The following is a 17,730-nucleotide window of genomic DNA, read 5'->3' as shown; positions in this document are numbered from 1 at the left end:
TGTAGCAGAAAAAACTTTAAATTGTGAAAAAAAATTTTTAAAAAAAAATCACTTTATCTATATATACAGTTGCAAGAAAAAAGTATGTGAACCCTTTGGAATGATATGGATTTCTGCACAAAATGTGATCTGATCACAGTCTGCTTAAACTAATAACACTCAAAGAATGGAATGTTGCCATGTTTTTATTGCACACACCATGTAAACATTCACAGTGCAGGTGGAAAAAGTATGTGAACCCTTGGATTTAATAACTGGTTGAACCTCCTTTGGCAGCAATAACTTCAACCAAACATTTCCTGTAGTTGCAGATCAGATGTGCGCAACGGTCAGTAGTAATTCTTGACCATTCCTCTTTACAGAACTGTTTCAGTTCAGCAATATTCTTGGGATGTCTGGTGCGAATCGCTTTCTTGAGGTCATGCCACAGCATCTCAATCGGGTTGAGGTCAGGACTCTGACTGGGCCACTTCAGAAGGCGTATTTTCTTCTGTTTAAGCCATTCTGTTGTTGATTTACTTCTATGCTTTGGGTCATTGTCCTGTTGCAACACCCATCTTCTGTTGAGCTTCAGCTGGTAGACAGATGGCCTTAAGTTCTCCTGCAAAATGTATTGATAAACTTGGGAATTAATTTTTCCTTCGATGATAGCAATCTGTCCAGGCCCTGACGCAGCAAAGCAGCCCCAAACCATGATGCCCCCACCACCATACTTCACAGTTGGGATGAGGTTTTGATGTTGGTGTGCTGTGCCTCTTTTTCACCACACATAGTGTTATGTGTTTCTTCCAAACAACTCAACTTTGGTTTCATCTGTCCACAGAATATTTTGCCAGTACTGCTGTGGAACATCCAGGTGCTCTTGTGCAAACTGTAAATGTGCAGCAATGTTTTGTTTGGACAGCAGTGGCTTCCTCTGTGGTATCCTCCCATGAAATCCATTCTTGTTTAGTGGTTTACGTATTGTAGATTCGCTAACAGGGATGTTAGCATTTGCCAGTGACTTTTGTAAGTCTTTAGCTGACACTCTAGGATTCTTCTTCACCTCATTTAGCAGTCTGCGCTGGTCTCTTGCAGTCATCTTTACAGGGCGGCCTCTCCTAGGGAGAGTAGCTGCAGTGTTGAACTTTCTCCATTTATAGGCAATTTGTCTTACCGTGGACTGATGAACAGCAAGGCTTTTGGAGATACGTTTATAACCCTTTCCAGCTTTATGCAAGTCAACAATTCTTAATCGTAGGTCTTCTGAGATCTCTTTTGTGAGAGGCATCATTCACATCAGGCAATGCTTCTTGTGAAAAGCAAACCCACAACCGGTGTGTGTTTTTTATAGGGCAGGGAAGCTGTAACCAACACCTCCAATCTCATATCATTGATTGGACTCCAGTTGGCTGACATCTCACTCCAATTAGCTCTTGGAGATGTCATTAGTCTAGGGGTTCACATCATTTTTCCACCTGCACTGTGAATGTTTACATGGTGTGTTCAAGAAAAACATGGCAACATTTCATTCTTTGTGTGTTATTAGTTTAAGCAGACTGTGATTGTCTATTGTTGTGACTTAGATGATGATCAGATCACATTTTATGACCAATTTGTGCAGAAATCCATATCATTCCAAAGGTTCACATACTTTTTCTTGCAACTGTATATATACACACATTCTTGTCTACTAGTGCCACATTTTATGTATATTATATACCCTTGTCTAATAGAACTCTATATATTCTTACTATCCTGTGAGTATACCTTAACCCATATTACTATTTGTAATATATTTAGTGTCCTGCCATTACAGCATGTACTATGATGTGTTAAAAGTGCAAATAGAATAAATAAATAAATTGCAGATTAATTACATAAACACAACAAATACTTACTTGCTAATGTCCTTTTTTCTCTTTTCCTCTTTACCTCACACCTCCATTTTCATTGTATGTGCATCAAACGCTCTGATCTATACGTCTCTATTTAGTCTCCGTTGTAACAGCGTAAATATTAATTTGTCTCTATAAATAGGTATACCAGTCTCAGAAATCTGCGATTATAGCAGACAAAATATTAAATTGTGAAAAAAAAGAAGCATATAATACTCTCTACTTATAATCTGTATGGACAGTATACTACATTAGGCGATCTAGAGTTGTAGCAAAGATATTTCTGTCCTATTGCCTGAAAGAAAATAAGTATCTGAATACCTAATTAGATATAATAGGCATAATTTTTTTTAATAACCCCTCAGTCTAATAACAAACTCTAACATAAGTACTACTTTATCAATATCAGTAATTGTACCAATGCTTAGTGGCATGCGATTAACGCATGAGCCTTATAGACCATATAATATTATAGGTAATTATCCTTATGGGAATATGGTTCAGGATTCAAGGTTTGTAGGTGAATCAAAAGTAAGCCACTTGTCACTCCACCAAACCAGTACTTTTGCAGGATAGTCCCATCTATATCTGGTTCCATGTTTGTTGTTTAAGAGGTTCCAGGGAACAATGGAATGTTTTTCTCCATGGCCTTGTTTGTAGTGAGAGGTCTTGAAAAATTTAAATATCTTTATATCGATCAGATATAGTTCCTTTGTTTCTATGGTTTCTATGGTTGCTCATCCATCTTGGTAATTTTCGCTTCCACAGAGGTTACCTTTATACTTAAATCTGTCAGCTCTGTTTTAATTGCAGTAGAGCTGTTTGTTATCTGCTTAGAAATAGAGATCAATTGAGTGTCCAATTTGGCTACCAGGAAATCCTGAGTGACATAGTTGGATTGATCTCCAGATCTCTGGGGCATCAGACCTTGGGTGTATTCGTGTACTGATATAGCCAAAGTGTCTGCTATATTATCCAATCTCTCCTTGTTAGACATAGGGGAAAAGAAACCAGACATTCTAGTCAGTTGGATTTCATCCTTCTTTTCCTTTTCCTTTCCCTTAACTTGTTTTTTAGTAGCCATAACAACAAAAAAAAAAAAAAAACAACACCCGTTCTTCATATAGTATCTATCCCCTGTAGAACTGGAGATCAGAGTCACTGGTTTCCGACTTGCTTAGACTTTACAGATATTATTTATTAGTGCCAAACAGTAGTTAAATGCTGAGTCTTTCTCCTTTTCTTTTTCCTTCACCACTCCTTTCCATCAGCAATTTGTATTATTTTGTAGCCTATTAATTAGGTCTCACGTGTAGTTAGGGGTAGGGAGGCAATTTTAAAGCAAAGGGCTATTGTGAGTAAGTCTCTTGTGTCACTGCTGCTGGGAGTCTGCTAGTACAAAACTGGCATTTATCCCACAATTTTGCCAACTTATTCTTGGGCAGACGCTACTTTAAGCTCTCTAGCACGCTTAACTCTAGTTTTCTTTCTTTTTATGAATAAGTATCTTGTGCCACTACTACTTTATTAACTTTTTTTTATGGAACCAACATCTCTCATGACCATCTTCTCAAAAGTGATCATCTCGTCAGATATGCAGTATTTAGGAAAGAAATTCGATTTTTATTTTAATTCTGTATGTGTAAACTCAGTATTTTCAACTTATTTTTTTGATGACTCCATTGGACACTTTAAGAAGAATTTTTTTAAAGCACATCTTTTTTTAAACAAATTGATTTAGATCTATATACATATTAAACTGATCAATTCACTTAGTTGTAGCAAATTTTCTAGCCCTTTTCTAAAAGTTTAATTTGGGAGGTCGAGAGAATTCTCTCTGTTAGATTAAAAATCCAATATCTTCTGTATAGCATCAGATATACTACACTATAAAAGCATTTTGTCATTGTAGGATACTATACCTTACCTATTTAGTAAGGGTAAGTGATTAAATTCTTAGTGCTCCACAGTTTAATTGGGGTGGGTGTATATGCCACACAGTTAAGGTTTTTTGGTCATAATTGGTGCGAATGTGAGAGACATTCACATATAGGTGGTAGCAACTCACGAACATAATATTATTTTGTTCACTTTTTTTAGCACCTGTTACACAAATCTACTATTTTTCCTCTTTAATTGATTTTGTTTAGTTGTTCAGATGATATAGAGACTTATTTCAGAATCCCTGCTAACTGTGGGCGGGAGCTATTAAATACATTGTAGTTTCCAATTCCATTTTTGCTTAGGGAGAGGGTAAAATTTACGTCTCTTTTGAATTCAAGGGTTGGCGGAAAAAACCTCTGAAACTAATTTTCCTTTTTTAAAAACAAAAAAAAAATCTAATTGTTCTTTTGTGTTTTTTATGCCTTTTTTGACCATTTTTTTAGTCATTTGCTTGTTTGTCATTTGGTTACCTTTTTCCCTTTTTTCTCTCTCTTTTGTTATAGTCAAACATGTGGTTAGATATGTGCCACCAGGTTAAACACCCTGGTTTAAATGTTCAGTATGCTTAATTTACCAAGAGATCATTCCTGAATCCTCCCCTGTCCAATTCAATCAATGCAATTGCTCCTCCACAAGTTTTCCAGTTCAACTTAAATGTCTCTATTTATACTACACATTCATCATAGATGTACAGTCTGTAACAGTTTGGGAGGAGGCATAAGAGTCATTGATTCACTTATCTGTATTTCAGATTTCATCTTTTGTTTACCTCTTCTGCAGGGCAGCAGTGTTTCCTCCATGCATAAAATGCTGCTTAGTGACAGACAACAAATCGAACCCTGTCTGCGCCCCTCTCCCACTAGGAAGCAGCATGCGTGCCTTCAGCGTCCGGTGGGCCGCACTTCCCAGGTCTTTCTTACCCCTATCCTTCTCTCATCGACACTGCTATAATAGAGTTTTGGAATCATTGCATATCTCTCATCAAACAGCATGAATACGTCTAATACCTCATGGTCCTCTGCTCATGAAGCTTGCATAGTTTGCATCCTATGTTGAACATTATTTAATTCATATTTAGTTTGTTTAAAGTAGAAACAATGTAATGGACTTTATACATTTTACCTTTTGTTCCTAATGCTACAGTCCTGGTGCTCCTTATTATTCTGTTCCCTCCAACTATACAAAATTAAAATCCAAATAAATGAAAATGAAATAACTTACTTACATTTTCTCCAGGGCCGAGTCTCCCTCAGCGCTGGCTCAACTTTCTTCTTGAGGTGCATCATGCTGACCAATCCAATGCTCTTCATGCACAGCACTCACCTCAATGCACCTATGGTTCCTTCAAAAAGAATCATTGTAATGCCGACCGTGACAGCACTGCACATTTGCATGACGGCACAGTATTTAAGATTCCTAGAGGGTTTGGAGGTGTGGCTTGAAGACATGCTTCCAAGCCTTCTAATTAGTTTAATATTAGGTTTTGGGTTTTAGGATGAGGTACAGGACTGCAGGCACTATAATAACTTCAATAAGATAAAGTTGTTAAAGTGCCTACAGTATCCCTTTAACACCGCTTCCTCTAGAATGTAAGCAGGGCTCATTTGAGCAGGGCACTCAGCAACCTTTGTTCCTCTGTTCCTCTGTTCAGCAACTTGTTGTATAGCACAGCTGAATTTATTTAATAATAATGCAAGACAATGTGTCTAAAGTTAAGAAAAAAATAAGTAGAATTGTAAATAATTATAAAAGTAGTTTATATATAGCTGAAAATGCTAATGCTGCTAAATAGAAATTACATTAAGCCACTTTGAAGTCATATATATATATATATAAAGAATAGGTCAAATATATATATATATATATATATATATATATAAATATAGACAGCCCCTGCACTCCAACAGAAAGAAAAAATCAATACCTTGTGCTCTGGTGGCTCAATCATAGGTAAAGAAAAGTAAAAGGATTTTCCAAAAGTTAAATTTATTGTGGAAGGTTAATCGACGTTTCAGCTCTCTCAAGGGAGCTTTCATCAACACACAAACAATCATAAAACTGTTACATTTATATAGGACATACAATTAAAGAGTACTCACTTTCAGGTGGTGTTCATTGCCATCAGCTGCCGGGTCCGCCGTGCACGCCCGCTCCTACCGGAACTACTTCCCGGTCACAAAGTCATCTGACCCGGAATGCCTACCTGATTGGCCAAACTTAGCGTTACCGGGCAACCAAAGACACACACGTCTGATTGGATAAGCCTCCTTCGTACGGTATCGCATACAGGACTAATTTGTTCACTTTACAAAAGGCCGTTCGAGACGGAGCGTTCCCATGGCATCCGGCGTGCGTCCCGGAGGCTAGAAGGAAATTAAACACATCCAGAGCAAGTTCATTAGAGCTCAATTACAAGCACACAATTCACCAAGGGTAATAAATCTAGAGGCTTTTACATTAGCTTCTGGATATTTAATTTCCCAAGACCTACCTATTACTAAAACATGTTCCCTAAGGGAATTAGTTTACAAATAAATGAATGACAAAAATGAATGATAAAAATTACGAAAAAAATATATAGTGATATAGCATTAAGAAAATAATAATAAAGAAAGTGTTACTTATACTCAAACCAATGGAGTACCAGAAAAAACAGTGACTGAAATCATGGAAGATACAGTGTAGCATCCCTATGTTGCAAGAATTGGTTATAAGAAACCAAATACTTTAATGTATATAACATTGCCTTATCTAAAATATTTATTAAGTGTGAGTGTGACTCAAATTTAAAATGAATTTGACTGGGTATTGGTGACATGCTACCACTAGGTGTACAATGATGAAAAATTGAAATCTCATCATATCCTAAATAATCAAATGTGCCCATATATATCAATTTGGTAGGGTAAGACCAGGGCGATGTGGCTTATTCTAGGAAACTCATTCTGATTCCCAAGCGAGGTGAACCCAATAATATAGTCATTCTACAAACAAAAAATTGTAAAGCTTAAAATTAAAAATTCTTTTAAAAAGTATCAAAAAACTACAAAAAAAAAGCGATGCCTCCAATGTTGACTCAAAATTATTTTAGGATAGGTGCAGGAAACCTCAGATCTATAATTTTAACCTGGGTTGTTGAATTACAGGAATAGTACTGTGCCCGTTGTTCATCCAATACAAGGGACATACAATCATATTTCTATGTTTATAGGAATTCTGAAAATGATCACTTTTCATTGAGACCCTTTGGTGACATAGTTCCCAACTGGCAAATCCAGTAGGCTTCCCTTTGTAGTGAGAGTCTGGCTCTATTGCCACCACGAGCAAGAATGGGAATATGTTCAATTGCAACACATCTCAGTGAAGTCAACTGGTGTCGAAATTCTAAAAAATGTCTGGCCCCTGGCTTATCCAACTTGCCATCACGATATTCAAGCCAAATACTAGATCTGTGGACTCTTATTCTTTCACAGAGGGCAGTCTCTGTTATACCTACGTAATTGAGTTCACAGGGACACGTCAATTTATAAATAACATGATCAGTCCGAGAGTGAATCCTTTGACGGATTTTGTACACCTTGCCTGTGTAGGGGTGTGTGAAAGTTTTAGAAGGGATGAGATAACCACACGTTACACACCCCAAACATCTCACACACCCCACATTAGTACTCTCTTTCTTGGCCATGCTATAACAATGACGTGGGTCAGTCTTAACCAAAAGATCCCATAGATTCTTACTTCGTCGGTAGCATATCATTGGAGTCTGCTGAAAGTGTATGCCATTGTTTACGAATTGTAGAATTCAGCTCAAAACTCGCAGTATTCAAATATTTTATCCTGATGAAACTCCTCTATGGAGGACTGAAACGTTTTTTAAACATTTATCCATAAATGTGGGACTTTTAAAATCCATGAGTGCAGCAACGTATTTGGAAAATTGGATAATACAGCCGTGGCTTGCTAGCACCCGGTTATAAAGGGACACTAAAGCGTGAGTGCAAGAGCATTATTTTATTTTATATACATATATATGTGTGTAAAATTGGAAAATTAAAGTAAAAAAGGGTGGGAATTGTCATAAATCCAAAGTGAATTTAAAGTGAATTTCCCAATTAAGGTCAAAATAGCTAAATTGCAAAAGCAAGTCAGATATTTTGTTATAAGTTCACTTAGCATTTCTGAAATTCAATGGTTTTCTAGTCATCGTATTGTCCAGTGGCAGCTATATTACATACTCCTTCATAAGTTTGTAAGTGGCTTTTTAAACCCCTGGCAAAAGTGTAAATTAATGATATGTTAGCAAAGGTGCAAAATCTCCTTCATAAAAAATACAAGTGGCATTTTAGTCCCCTGGCATATTAATTATATGTTAGAATAGGTGGTACCTTTCATAATCTTTTCCAATAAAAATAAACAAGTTATTCTTAATATTGATACCCACATAACATCAAGTCAATGAAAGAAGCATCTTAAAAATTAATAATAAATAAATAATGCTGTAAATTATATTAGTCACTTAGTAAGAGATTTGCATCAATGCAATAAATCATGTCTACAGCTTAATTTAGAAAACAGAAATGAGACATTTTAAAGATCAAAAAAGACGTAATATAAACGAAAAATTTCAATAACTTTCATGTTTCTTCATTTGTACCATAATTTCTAATTATAAACAAATAGTTTCTGTGAAAAAACATAGCATTCTGAAAATATATAAAATTTGTGCTGCAGTTTTCATATTAGACTCTGGGTGGTGCTCTTGACCTACAACGTAGAGGAACTTGAGAAATCAGGATCTGATTTTACAATAATCAGACACTGCAGTTCAACAGGAAGCAAAGGAACATTTTACATTGTTGATTCTGCAATTTGGAATGCTTGAGTAAATGGACACTTTGTACTAAAGAACAACCAAGATATCCAATATCCTTGGAAATTAATGAAACTATTCAACATTTAAAGAACATCTGCAATGTTTTCAATGGAGACAATGACATGGCAAGTAGTATTTTTATCCCTCTCCCTCCTTTGTGAAATAGCTTCTGGACAATTTCATTATTCAGTTTTAGAAGAAATTAAACAGGGATCTGTAGTTGGTAATGTTGCAAATGACTTGGGTTTAGATATCAAAGAATTTACAAAGAGAAAGTTACAGATTTTATCTCAAAAGAAAAATCAGTATTTTAATATCAGTTTAGATAATGGAGACTTGTATACCACAGACAGGATAGACAGAGAAGTCATTTGTGGAATCACAGAGGACTGCCTAGTAAACCTTAAAATATTAGCTGAAAATCCTGTGGATGTTTTCAACATTGAAATTGAAATTGGAGATATCAATGACAATTCCCCTGTCTTCTCTAAAGATATATTCAATGTAGCAATAAGTGAGTCTGCTTTGCCAGGGACACATCTTGTCATAGAAAATGCACGTGATGCAGATATAGGAGTAAATTCATTGCAGGGCTATAACATCAATCCCAATCAACATTTCACACTAAAAGAAAAAAACAGCACACAAGGAATTAAATATCCTGTTCTTGTGTTAGAAAAATCTCTTGATCGAGAAAAACTAAATATTTATGAGATAAAGTTAACAGCTTTTGATGGAGGCAAACATATGAAAACTGGAACTGCCCTTATTCAGATTGTAGTTCATGACATAAATGATAATTTTCCAGTCTTCAGTCAGGACACTTATATTGTCAGATTAAATGAAAATGCACCAGAAGGTTTTCTAGTTCTTCATCTAAACGCTACAGATGACGATGAAGGATTAAATGCACAAATAACATATTCATTTAGTCACATAGTTAACAATGCCATAAATACTTTCAGTTTAGACTCCAAAAATGGAGATATTAAAGTAAATGGCCAACTGGACTTTGAGAACACACAAAATTATGAAATGACTGTGGAAGCCAAAGATGGTGGTGGTTTAGTAACTCACTGTACTGTATTGATACAAATAGTAGATATCAATGACAATGCTCCTGAAATTATGATAATGTCATTGTTAACACCTATTCCAGAGGACTCTTTGCCAGGAACCTTGGTTGCTCTAATAAGTGTTGATGATCAAGATTCTGGGAAAAATGGTGATGTTACTTGCCAAATGATGGAAACAGCACCATTTAAACTTTTACCATCATCTAGTAATTACTATAAACTTATAACTATACAAAGCATGGATAGAGAAACAATTTCTGAATATAACATAACAATCCTAGCGGAAGATGAAGGTTCTCCACCTATGTCAACCCCAAAGATTATCAGATTGAGTCTATCAGATGTGAATGACAATCTACCAATATTCAGTCAAGCAGTTTATACCGCATATGTTTCAGAAAATAACATACCTGGGAGTTCAATATACAGTGTCTCTGCTTTAGACATTGATGATGGTGAGAATGCTCAAATATTATACTCGCTTCTCAACACAAATATTGAGGAAATGCCAGTCTCATCATATATTTCCATAAAACAAGACACTGGAGTAATATATGCACAGTGTTCATTTGACTATGAGCAACTACGAGAATTTCAGTTCCAGGTAATGGCTAAAGACAGAGGATCTCTTTCTCTAAGTAACAATGCAACAGTAAGGATATGTATTATTGACAAGAATGATAATATTCCAAAGATTCTCTATCCATCTTTAGACGTGGAGGGAACATCATCATTTGAATTTATTCAACATTCATCTGAAAAAGACTATTTAGTAACTAAAGTGATTGCAGTGGATGAAGACTCTGGACACAATGCCTGGCTTTCTTATCATATTATTGAGGTTTCTGATTCAGCTTTGTTTGTCATTGGTCAACACACAGGGGAGGTTAGGTTAGCACGAGACTTACAAGATGCAGACTCGCATAGGCAGAAGATTGTGGTAATGGTTAAGGATAATGGAGTTCCCTCATATTCTGCTACGGTTACCTTGAATGTTGTTGTTGCAGAAAACCTCCAGCAAGTTCTTCCAGAAATTATCAAACACCCCAGAGAATTGGATACTGCATCAAATGTAACATTCTATCTTGTTATATCAATTGCTCTGATTTCCATTTTGTTCATTCTAACTGTGGTTTTTACAGTCATTGCTAAGTGTAGAAAAACAACTACTCCTACAAGTTTCGGAACTTTAAATAGACCCTGGTATCCACATCTTTCTTTAAAACCTCCTTCGCAGTTCAGTGATGGATCATTACCATTTCCATACTCTTATGATGTTTGTGTGACTCTGGATTCACATCAGAATGAAATTGCTTATTTAAAACCTATCCAGAATGATGTTCCTACAGACAACCTTATCGATACAGATGATTCAGCACCTGGAAATGATTCCACAAAAGACAGTTTACCTTCTGCTAGCATCACACAGGTATGTTTGAGATTTAAAAACATCTGGAAATGCAATTTTAAAATCTCACTGAATAATTAAATATTACAAATTACATTTTTTTTGCTATACTATTAATTCTTTAAATTTTTTGTTCTAGTCTACCAGAGATACATTTTGTGTAAACAAATTGTATCATTATAATCTACTTTATTATTAAACATTTGCATTAACAAGAATATGTAGCTATTACTTCCCTAGATCTGAGCTAATCATTGCCAATCAGCTAATCTCTCATTTGTGCAATTAACTCAGTGTTTTTTCTGTGCCCACTAATTTACCAAATTTGTTTTTGCATTACTAAATCAGTCACATGATGCAGGGAATTTCATAAGCTGTACCTTTCCTCTTCCTCAGTTGATGTAGACTAACCTGGTTACAGGTTTGGAAGGCAAGATTACATAATAGTGCATACTGAAATCATGAGAAAGAATACAAATAGATCTACTGATACATTTAAAAAGGATCTTCAATTGTGGCAGAAAAGCTTGTCTTAAATGTGAATATATCCATAACAGGGAATATAACAAACACTTTTCATCAAATCATACAAATAAAACTTTCAAGATGGATCAATTTATCAACTGTAACACTACTTATGTAGTGTATCTCCTTGAATGTTTGTGCAGAAAACATGTGGGTCCCACATGTAGGAAATTGAAAACAAGTATAGGGGAACATTTAAGACAGATTAAAAATAGATCTATGAATCATGGTGTACCCATTCACTTTTTAAACAAACATAGGGCAAATCTCAAAGATTTAATATTAAAAGGAACAGAAGCCATAAAACCCACCTTGAGAGTAGTAGGGCAGACTTAGGACCCTCAGACATAGAGAATCATATTGGATTATATTAATTGGGTACCATCTGGAATGGTAGCATCAATAAAGACTTGGACCTGGCAAGTTTTTTTTTTGTTTTTTTTTATTTCGTATGCGAAGTGTTAGAAGACATGTAACAGGTTTGAAAAAACGGTGCATCGGTGCCTTCGCAGAGGCATATAACATCAGTCAAACAAGAGGAGGCTTATTACATATTTCGTAGTGGTTGCGACCTAGCTAAGGGAGGGCATTGCTTAACATTTGTTAGAGAACAGTTTACCCACGCAGGGGTAGTGTGGTAGGATTGATAGATGGTTTGAGATGCGTATTTGTTACATCTGTAGCTTTGCAATCTTAGCCTACGCAGAGGCTTATAACGTATTATCCCTGTGATTTTTGAGGTCGACATTTTCTATCGTTTTGTATTGTACCTTTCTCAAGTACTTTGGGTGTGTGTGGGCTCATGGGGTGTCGTCGCTATGGTGATATTGTTTTATGGTATATTGCATAGTGATCGGTGCTGCGTGCATTCCAGAGGGAGTCGGAGAGCCGATGTTAGAGTGCTATATTATGTACCTAGGTCTTGTTTCGTAGAGGTGCAAAGCGGTATGTCTCTACTTGTTGCCTTGTGGGAGTGTCTGTGGTCAGAACCCGTTTCGTGGGGCCTTTGTGTTGTTTCTCTCTATTCGAGGCTGTCTCCGGGTTGGGGTCAGTCGGGTTAACTGTGTGCCGTAGTGGTTAGGTCGGGGTGATTTCTTGGGTGTCCTCCCTCCATCTCTCTACTTGGGTGTGGTGTTGTCACTTGTGTCTAGTGGAGGTTAGGCTGGCAAGTTTTTGATCTATTTCAACCCCTCCTCCTTCTTTTGGGAATTTTTTTCAAGCATTTCAAAATCATGTTTTTTAAACCCTTAGTGACCAGACCGTTTTCAATTTTCTTACCGTTAAGGACAAGGGCTGTTTTTATATTTCTGCGCTGTTTGTGTTTAGCTGTAATTTTCCTCTTTATCATTTACTGTACACCCACATATTATATACCGGTTTTCTTGCCATTAAATGGTCTTTCTAAAGATACCATTATTTTCATCATATCATATAATTTACTATAAAAAAAGTATAAAATATGATGAAAAAATGTAAAAAACACACGTTTTCTAACTTTGACCCCCAAAATCTGTTACGCATCTACAACCGCCAAAAAACACCTATGTTAAATAGCTTCTAAATTTTGTCCTGCGTTTAGAAATACCCAATGTTAACATGTTTTTGGCTTTTTTTTTTGCAAGTTATAGGGCAATAAGTACAAGTAGCACTTTGCTACTTCCAAACCATTTTTTTTTTCAAAATTAACGCTAGTTATATTGTAACACTGATATCTGTCAGGAATCAATGAATAACCCTTCAAATGTAAGTCTTTTTTAAAAGAAGACAACCTAAGGTATTAAACAGGTATTTATCATGCTCTTTTCATGCAATTATTTTAACACCAATCTATGCCAAATTAAAAAAAATAATAATAATAATTGGTGATTCTTTTGACACACATAGCAATTTAAGAATAAATGTACTGAGAACATTAAGGGTTACTACCAAATAACACACCAATATGTGTTCAGCAACATCTCCTGAGTACAGTGATACCACCCATGTATAGGTATGTATAGGTGTGTCGGGTTCTCTGGGGGCTAAAATACCTTATTTGGAGGGTGAGCATTCAAGTTTTCCAACTTGGAATTTTCACATCATCATCATGCACCCATGTCCTATTTTGGACATTTTTGAAGCCAGCAAATGTAATGTACCCCATTGAATCCAACATTCTGACACATCTAGAGAACATCTGCTTTATTTTGTTCTGATGTAGAATTGGTTTTAAAATACCATACATCTTACCATCTTTTACTATCTCAACTTTCTCCAAAAAATGTTTTACTCTAAGATAGGTATATACTTCTTTAGCAGGAAACTTAAACTCTTCTATCAGTATTTTATAGGGTTTGATTTTGCCATCCTTAATCAGTTCTTTTAATGTATTTATTCCCTTTTCCTTCCATACTTTTAAGGAGATATTCTCTATGTTTGCTTCTATTCTTTGAAAATCAAATATTTTGTTGGTTAAGTCAATTTTCTTCCTTATTTTTTGCCAAACTGGAATAATCTGGCCTAGAATATATGATCTAAATAAATTGCATTTTTTGTTTTTCCAGACTAAGTTTAGGGAGTCGCTTAGTTGGCTAGATTCTATTTCTGACCACCACCATATTTCCTCTTTATTTTGAATTATCTGAGTAGTCATAACATGCATTATGATCCCTGCTTCATAGTATTTTCTTATGTTTGGATATCCCAAACCTCCCTTCTTTAGTCCTTTTGATAATACTCCATTTTTAATTCTGTGTTTCTTCCCTTGCCATACAAAATTAGAAAAGGAGGTGTTAATCATTGTCAACCATTCATTTGGGATACTTAAAGGGAGCATTCTAAAAATATAAATCCATTTTGGCAAAACGTATGATTTCAGAATATTTATTCTTCCTCCCCAAGATACTTCTATTTTTCTCCATTCGTTCAGATTCTTATTGGTTTCTTTTAGAAGGTCCATAAAGTTTATTCGCATAATATTTTTTGGATTTCTGCATATTTTAATTCCTAAATAACGTTTTAGCTTTGATAAATTTATACGTTTTTTGGTAAGAATCTATTTCTTGGCTTGACATATTGTTATATATAGCTATTGATTTTGTTTTATTTAATTTGTAATTTGATACTGAACTATACATTTCAATTTCAGCCATTGCGTTTATTATTGATGTTGACGGATTGTTTAAAAAAAGAATGGTATCGTCTGCGTAAAGAGAAATTTTCAGTTCTTTCTGTCTTGCTGTAAAACCCTTAATGTTTTCATTATTTCTGATTCTGTTGGCTAAAACTTCTATAGTTAGTATAAACAATAAAGGGGACAATGGACAACCTTGTCTGGTTCCATTGTTCAATTTGAACCAATCTGCGCATATGCCAGGGCCAATTGTTCTCGCCATTGGATCTTTATATAGCGCCAGAATTGCGTCAAACAACCATCCCTGTATGCCTATTTCTTCTAGAGTAAGCTTCATAAAGTCCCAGCTGACCCTGTCAAAGGCTTTCTCAGCATCTAAAGACAGGATCAGCATGGGACTTTTTTTACACTTTGATGTATCTAGTGCATCTATCAGACGTCTAATGTTATTGCTTGACATTCTATCTGGGACAAACCCTGTTTGGTCAGGATGGATGATTTGATTCATTACTTCTTTTAATCTACTGGCCAAAATAGAAGAGAATATCTTTACATCTACGTTTATTAATGATATTGGTCGGTAACTCTGAACTTTTGTTGGATCTTTTCCTGGTTTCAATATAGGTAGAATGTTTGCTTTGAGCATTTCTTCTGGGAATCTGCCCTTTTTAACTGCAGTATTAAAAGTGTTTTTTAAATGACCTGTCAATTGAGATTTCATTACTTTATAGAATTTATTCCCAAAACCATCTGGGCCTGGCGTTTTATATGTTTCTAGTCTATCTATTATTATCTTAATCTCTTCTTCCGTGATTTCTTTATTTAGATTTTTTACTTGTATTTCTGTTATTTTATTCAGTTTTGCTGATTTAATATATTTTTTTATTTTTTCTGAAGAAGTGATTATTGATTGACTATATAAATTGGCATAATACTCATTAAATGCTTTTCCTATCTGTTCTGGGAGAAGGGAGGTGATGTCATTAGTTATTATTTTATCTACCTTATTGGTTGTATTTTTTTTTTCAACATATTCGACATGATTTTATCGGCTCTATTAGATTTATGGTAATATTTAATTTTAAGTTTATGCATATTTATTTTAATTTTTTCATAAGTTTTTTCCTGTATCTCAGATTTAATCTTATCTATTTTTGACTGGTTCTCCTTACTTGGCTTTACGTTGTTTATCTTATTTAAATTATATAGTTCAATGTAGAGATCTTACATTTACGCCTTTTTTTTCCTTTAATTTGTTAAGCATTATGCAATGTCCCCTTATTACTGCCTTAAATGAACACCATAAAGTATCATTCTCCACTTGTCCATTATTATTTTCTTCAAAATAGCAAGTAGTCATTTTATCTATGTAGTCTTTATATTCCTTATCTGCTAGTATTGATTCATCTAACCTCCAGGTTGTAATCTTACTGCAAAGGTCCACTGCCTTTTAGTTCCAGGCACACACTATTATGGTCCGACCATATTACTGTTTTGTTTTCTATTTTATATGTTCTTTCTATCAGTTTTAAATCTCCAAAAACAAGATCTATTCGGGAGTACGAATCGTGGGGCCAGGAATAAAATGTAAACTCTTTCACTGTGGGATTGTTAAGTCTCCATATGTCAAATAGACCTTCTCTTTTTATCAGGTTGTTAAAATTCCTTGCGTTTTTTAATACTTGTTTATCCCAAATATTATTATTTTTTCAGAGAACTTGTCTAATACAGGGTCTTGTATACTATTAAAGTCTCCTGCATATATCTTTATTCCCACTGCTACTTTCTCAACCTTATTTAATACTTTTCTCAATAGGCATATGGGATTTTTTTTTTTTAGTTCTTTATTTTTGGTATGCAGGTAGTTACAACAGTGCCTGTGTCGCCACAACAGCGTTGACAGGCTCGTTTCTTAGTCATATGATAGAAGTATTGTGGCAGGTTGGGTATGCATACATTTTTTAAATGAAAGAGGTTGAGCAGTAGCTTTACATTAAGTCATGGCAGAGTAGTCATCACGTTTACATTTTTAGACTTAACAGGTTTGGTACATGTTGATAAAACTTTGTAGCTGAGCTATGCATTTTTAATTGAGTAGGTATAAAACAATTATTAAGTTACAGGCTTATGTGAATTTGTCAGTTGCGAATTTCTCCACACTACTGAAAATTGACCACCAGGGGGCAGCGAGTCACTGAGCTGGCCAGATTTAGCTTTCATGGGGGCTTAGGCAATTTTGGATGATAACTATGCAGGTAAGCAGTAATACCACTGGTTGTATTGTAATAAAGGATAATAATAATAACAAGAGGGGTATGTTAGATTAGATAATATACAGTGCTCTGCAATAATGTTAGGTACACACATATGTAAAAACAATTACAGCCACTTAGTTACTGGTTCGGCTGGCCTCCTGGCCACCATCAAGTCCCCCTTTGTTTTGTTTTTCCGTTTGGTTGTTGGAATGCTTCGGCACTTGCTAGCCGGGTGTGTGTTCGTTTTTGTGCTTCTAACTAGGGTTCTGTAGCTTGAGGTCAGAGACAAATAGATGGGATTGCCCTTGTGATCACACTGTTGATTGGCAATTAGTGGTTGCCCGCCAAGGGGACCCCTCTATATATATTAAAGCTTTTTTTAAAAAAAGGGGATATAAGGACTGCTGTAGTAGTTATAGTCCCGATGTGTGACATGGTAGTATGGTGTTTGTCCCTATATGGGTGATCCAGGCGAGTGCCTGTCTTAGGCGGGAGAAGAGTCCCTGTTGCCGTGCCGGTCATCGTGCACAGTATGGTGGCTGTAGTTGGGCAATCCTCGTTTGCCAGCCCACATGCGGTATGGTAGGTAAGGCTAGGGTGTTGTGGTGGTGTCCCACTCTGTAGTTAGGCTGATGGGGTATGAGGACGTACTCGCCTGTT

The 17,730-nt window shown here is 35.5% G+C and overlaps 1 protein-coding gene across 6 annotated transcripts in view; it reads left to right on the top strand.

The window, feature by feature from the left end:
* LOC134602740 (protocadherin gamma-A4-like) overlaps positions 1-17,730 on the top strand; it is a 487,733-nt gene that overhangs the window by 128,992 nt on the left and 341,011 nt on the right. The window contains exon 1 of one of the 6 annotated variants that reach the window (XM_063447962.1): positions 8,667-11,199. The exons of the other annotated variants lie outside the window; for them this stretch is intronic. Coding sequence (XP_063304032.1) covers positions 8,794-11,199 — 2,406 coding nt within the window. The 5' untranslated portion in view covers positions 8,667-8,793. Of the gene's footprint in view, positions 1-8,666; positions 11,200-17,730 lie in introns of those variants that run through there. 6 annotated transcript variants of the gene reach the window in all.

This window comes from Pelobates fuscus, chromosome 3 (assembly GCF_036172605.1).
Source record: "Pelobates fuscus isolate aPelFus1 chromosome 3, aPelFus1.pri, whole genome shotgun sequence".
Taxonomy (NCBI): Eukaryota; Metazoa; Chordata; class Amphibia; order Anura; family Pelobatidae; genus Pelobates; species Pelobates fuscus.
The sequence above is the reverse complement of the archived record's forward strand: the minus strand, read 5'-3'. Positions and strand labels throughout refer to the sequence as shown.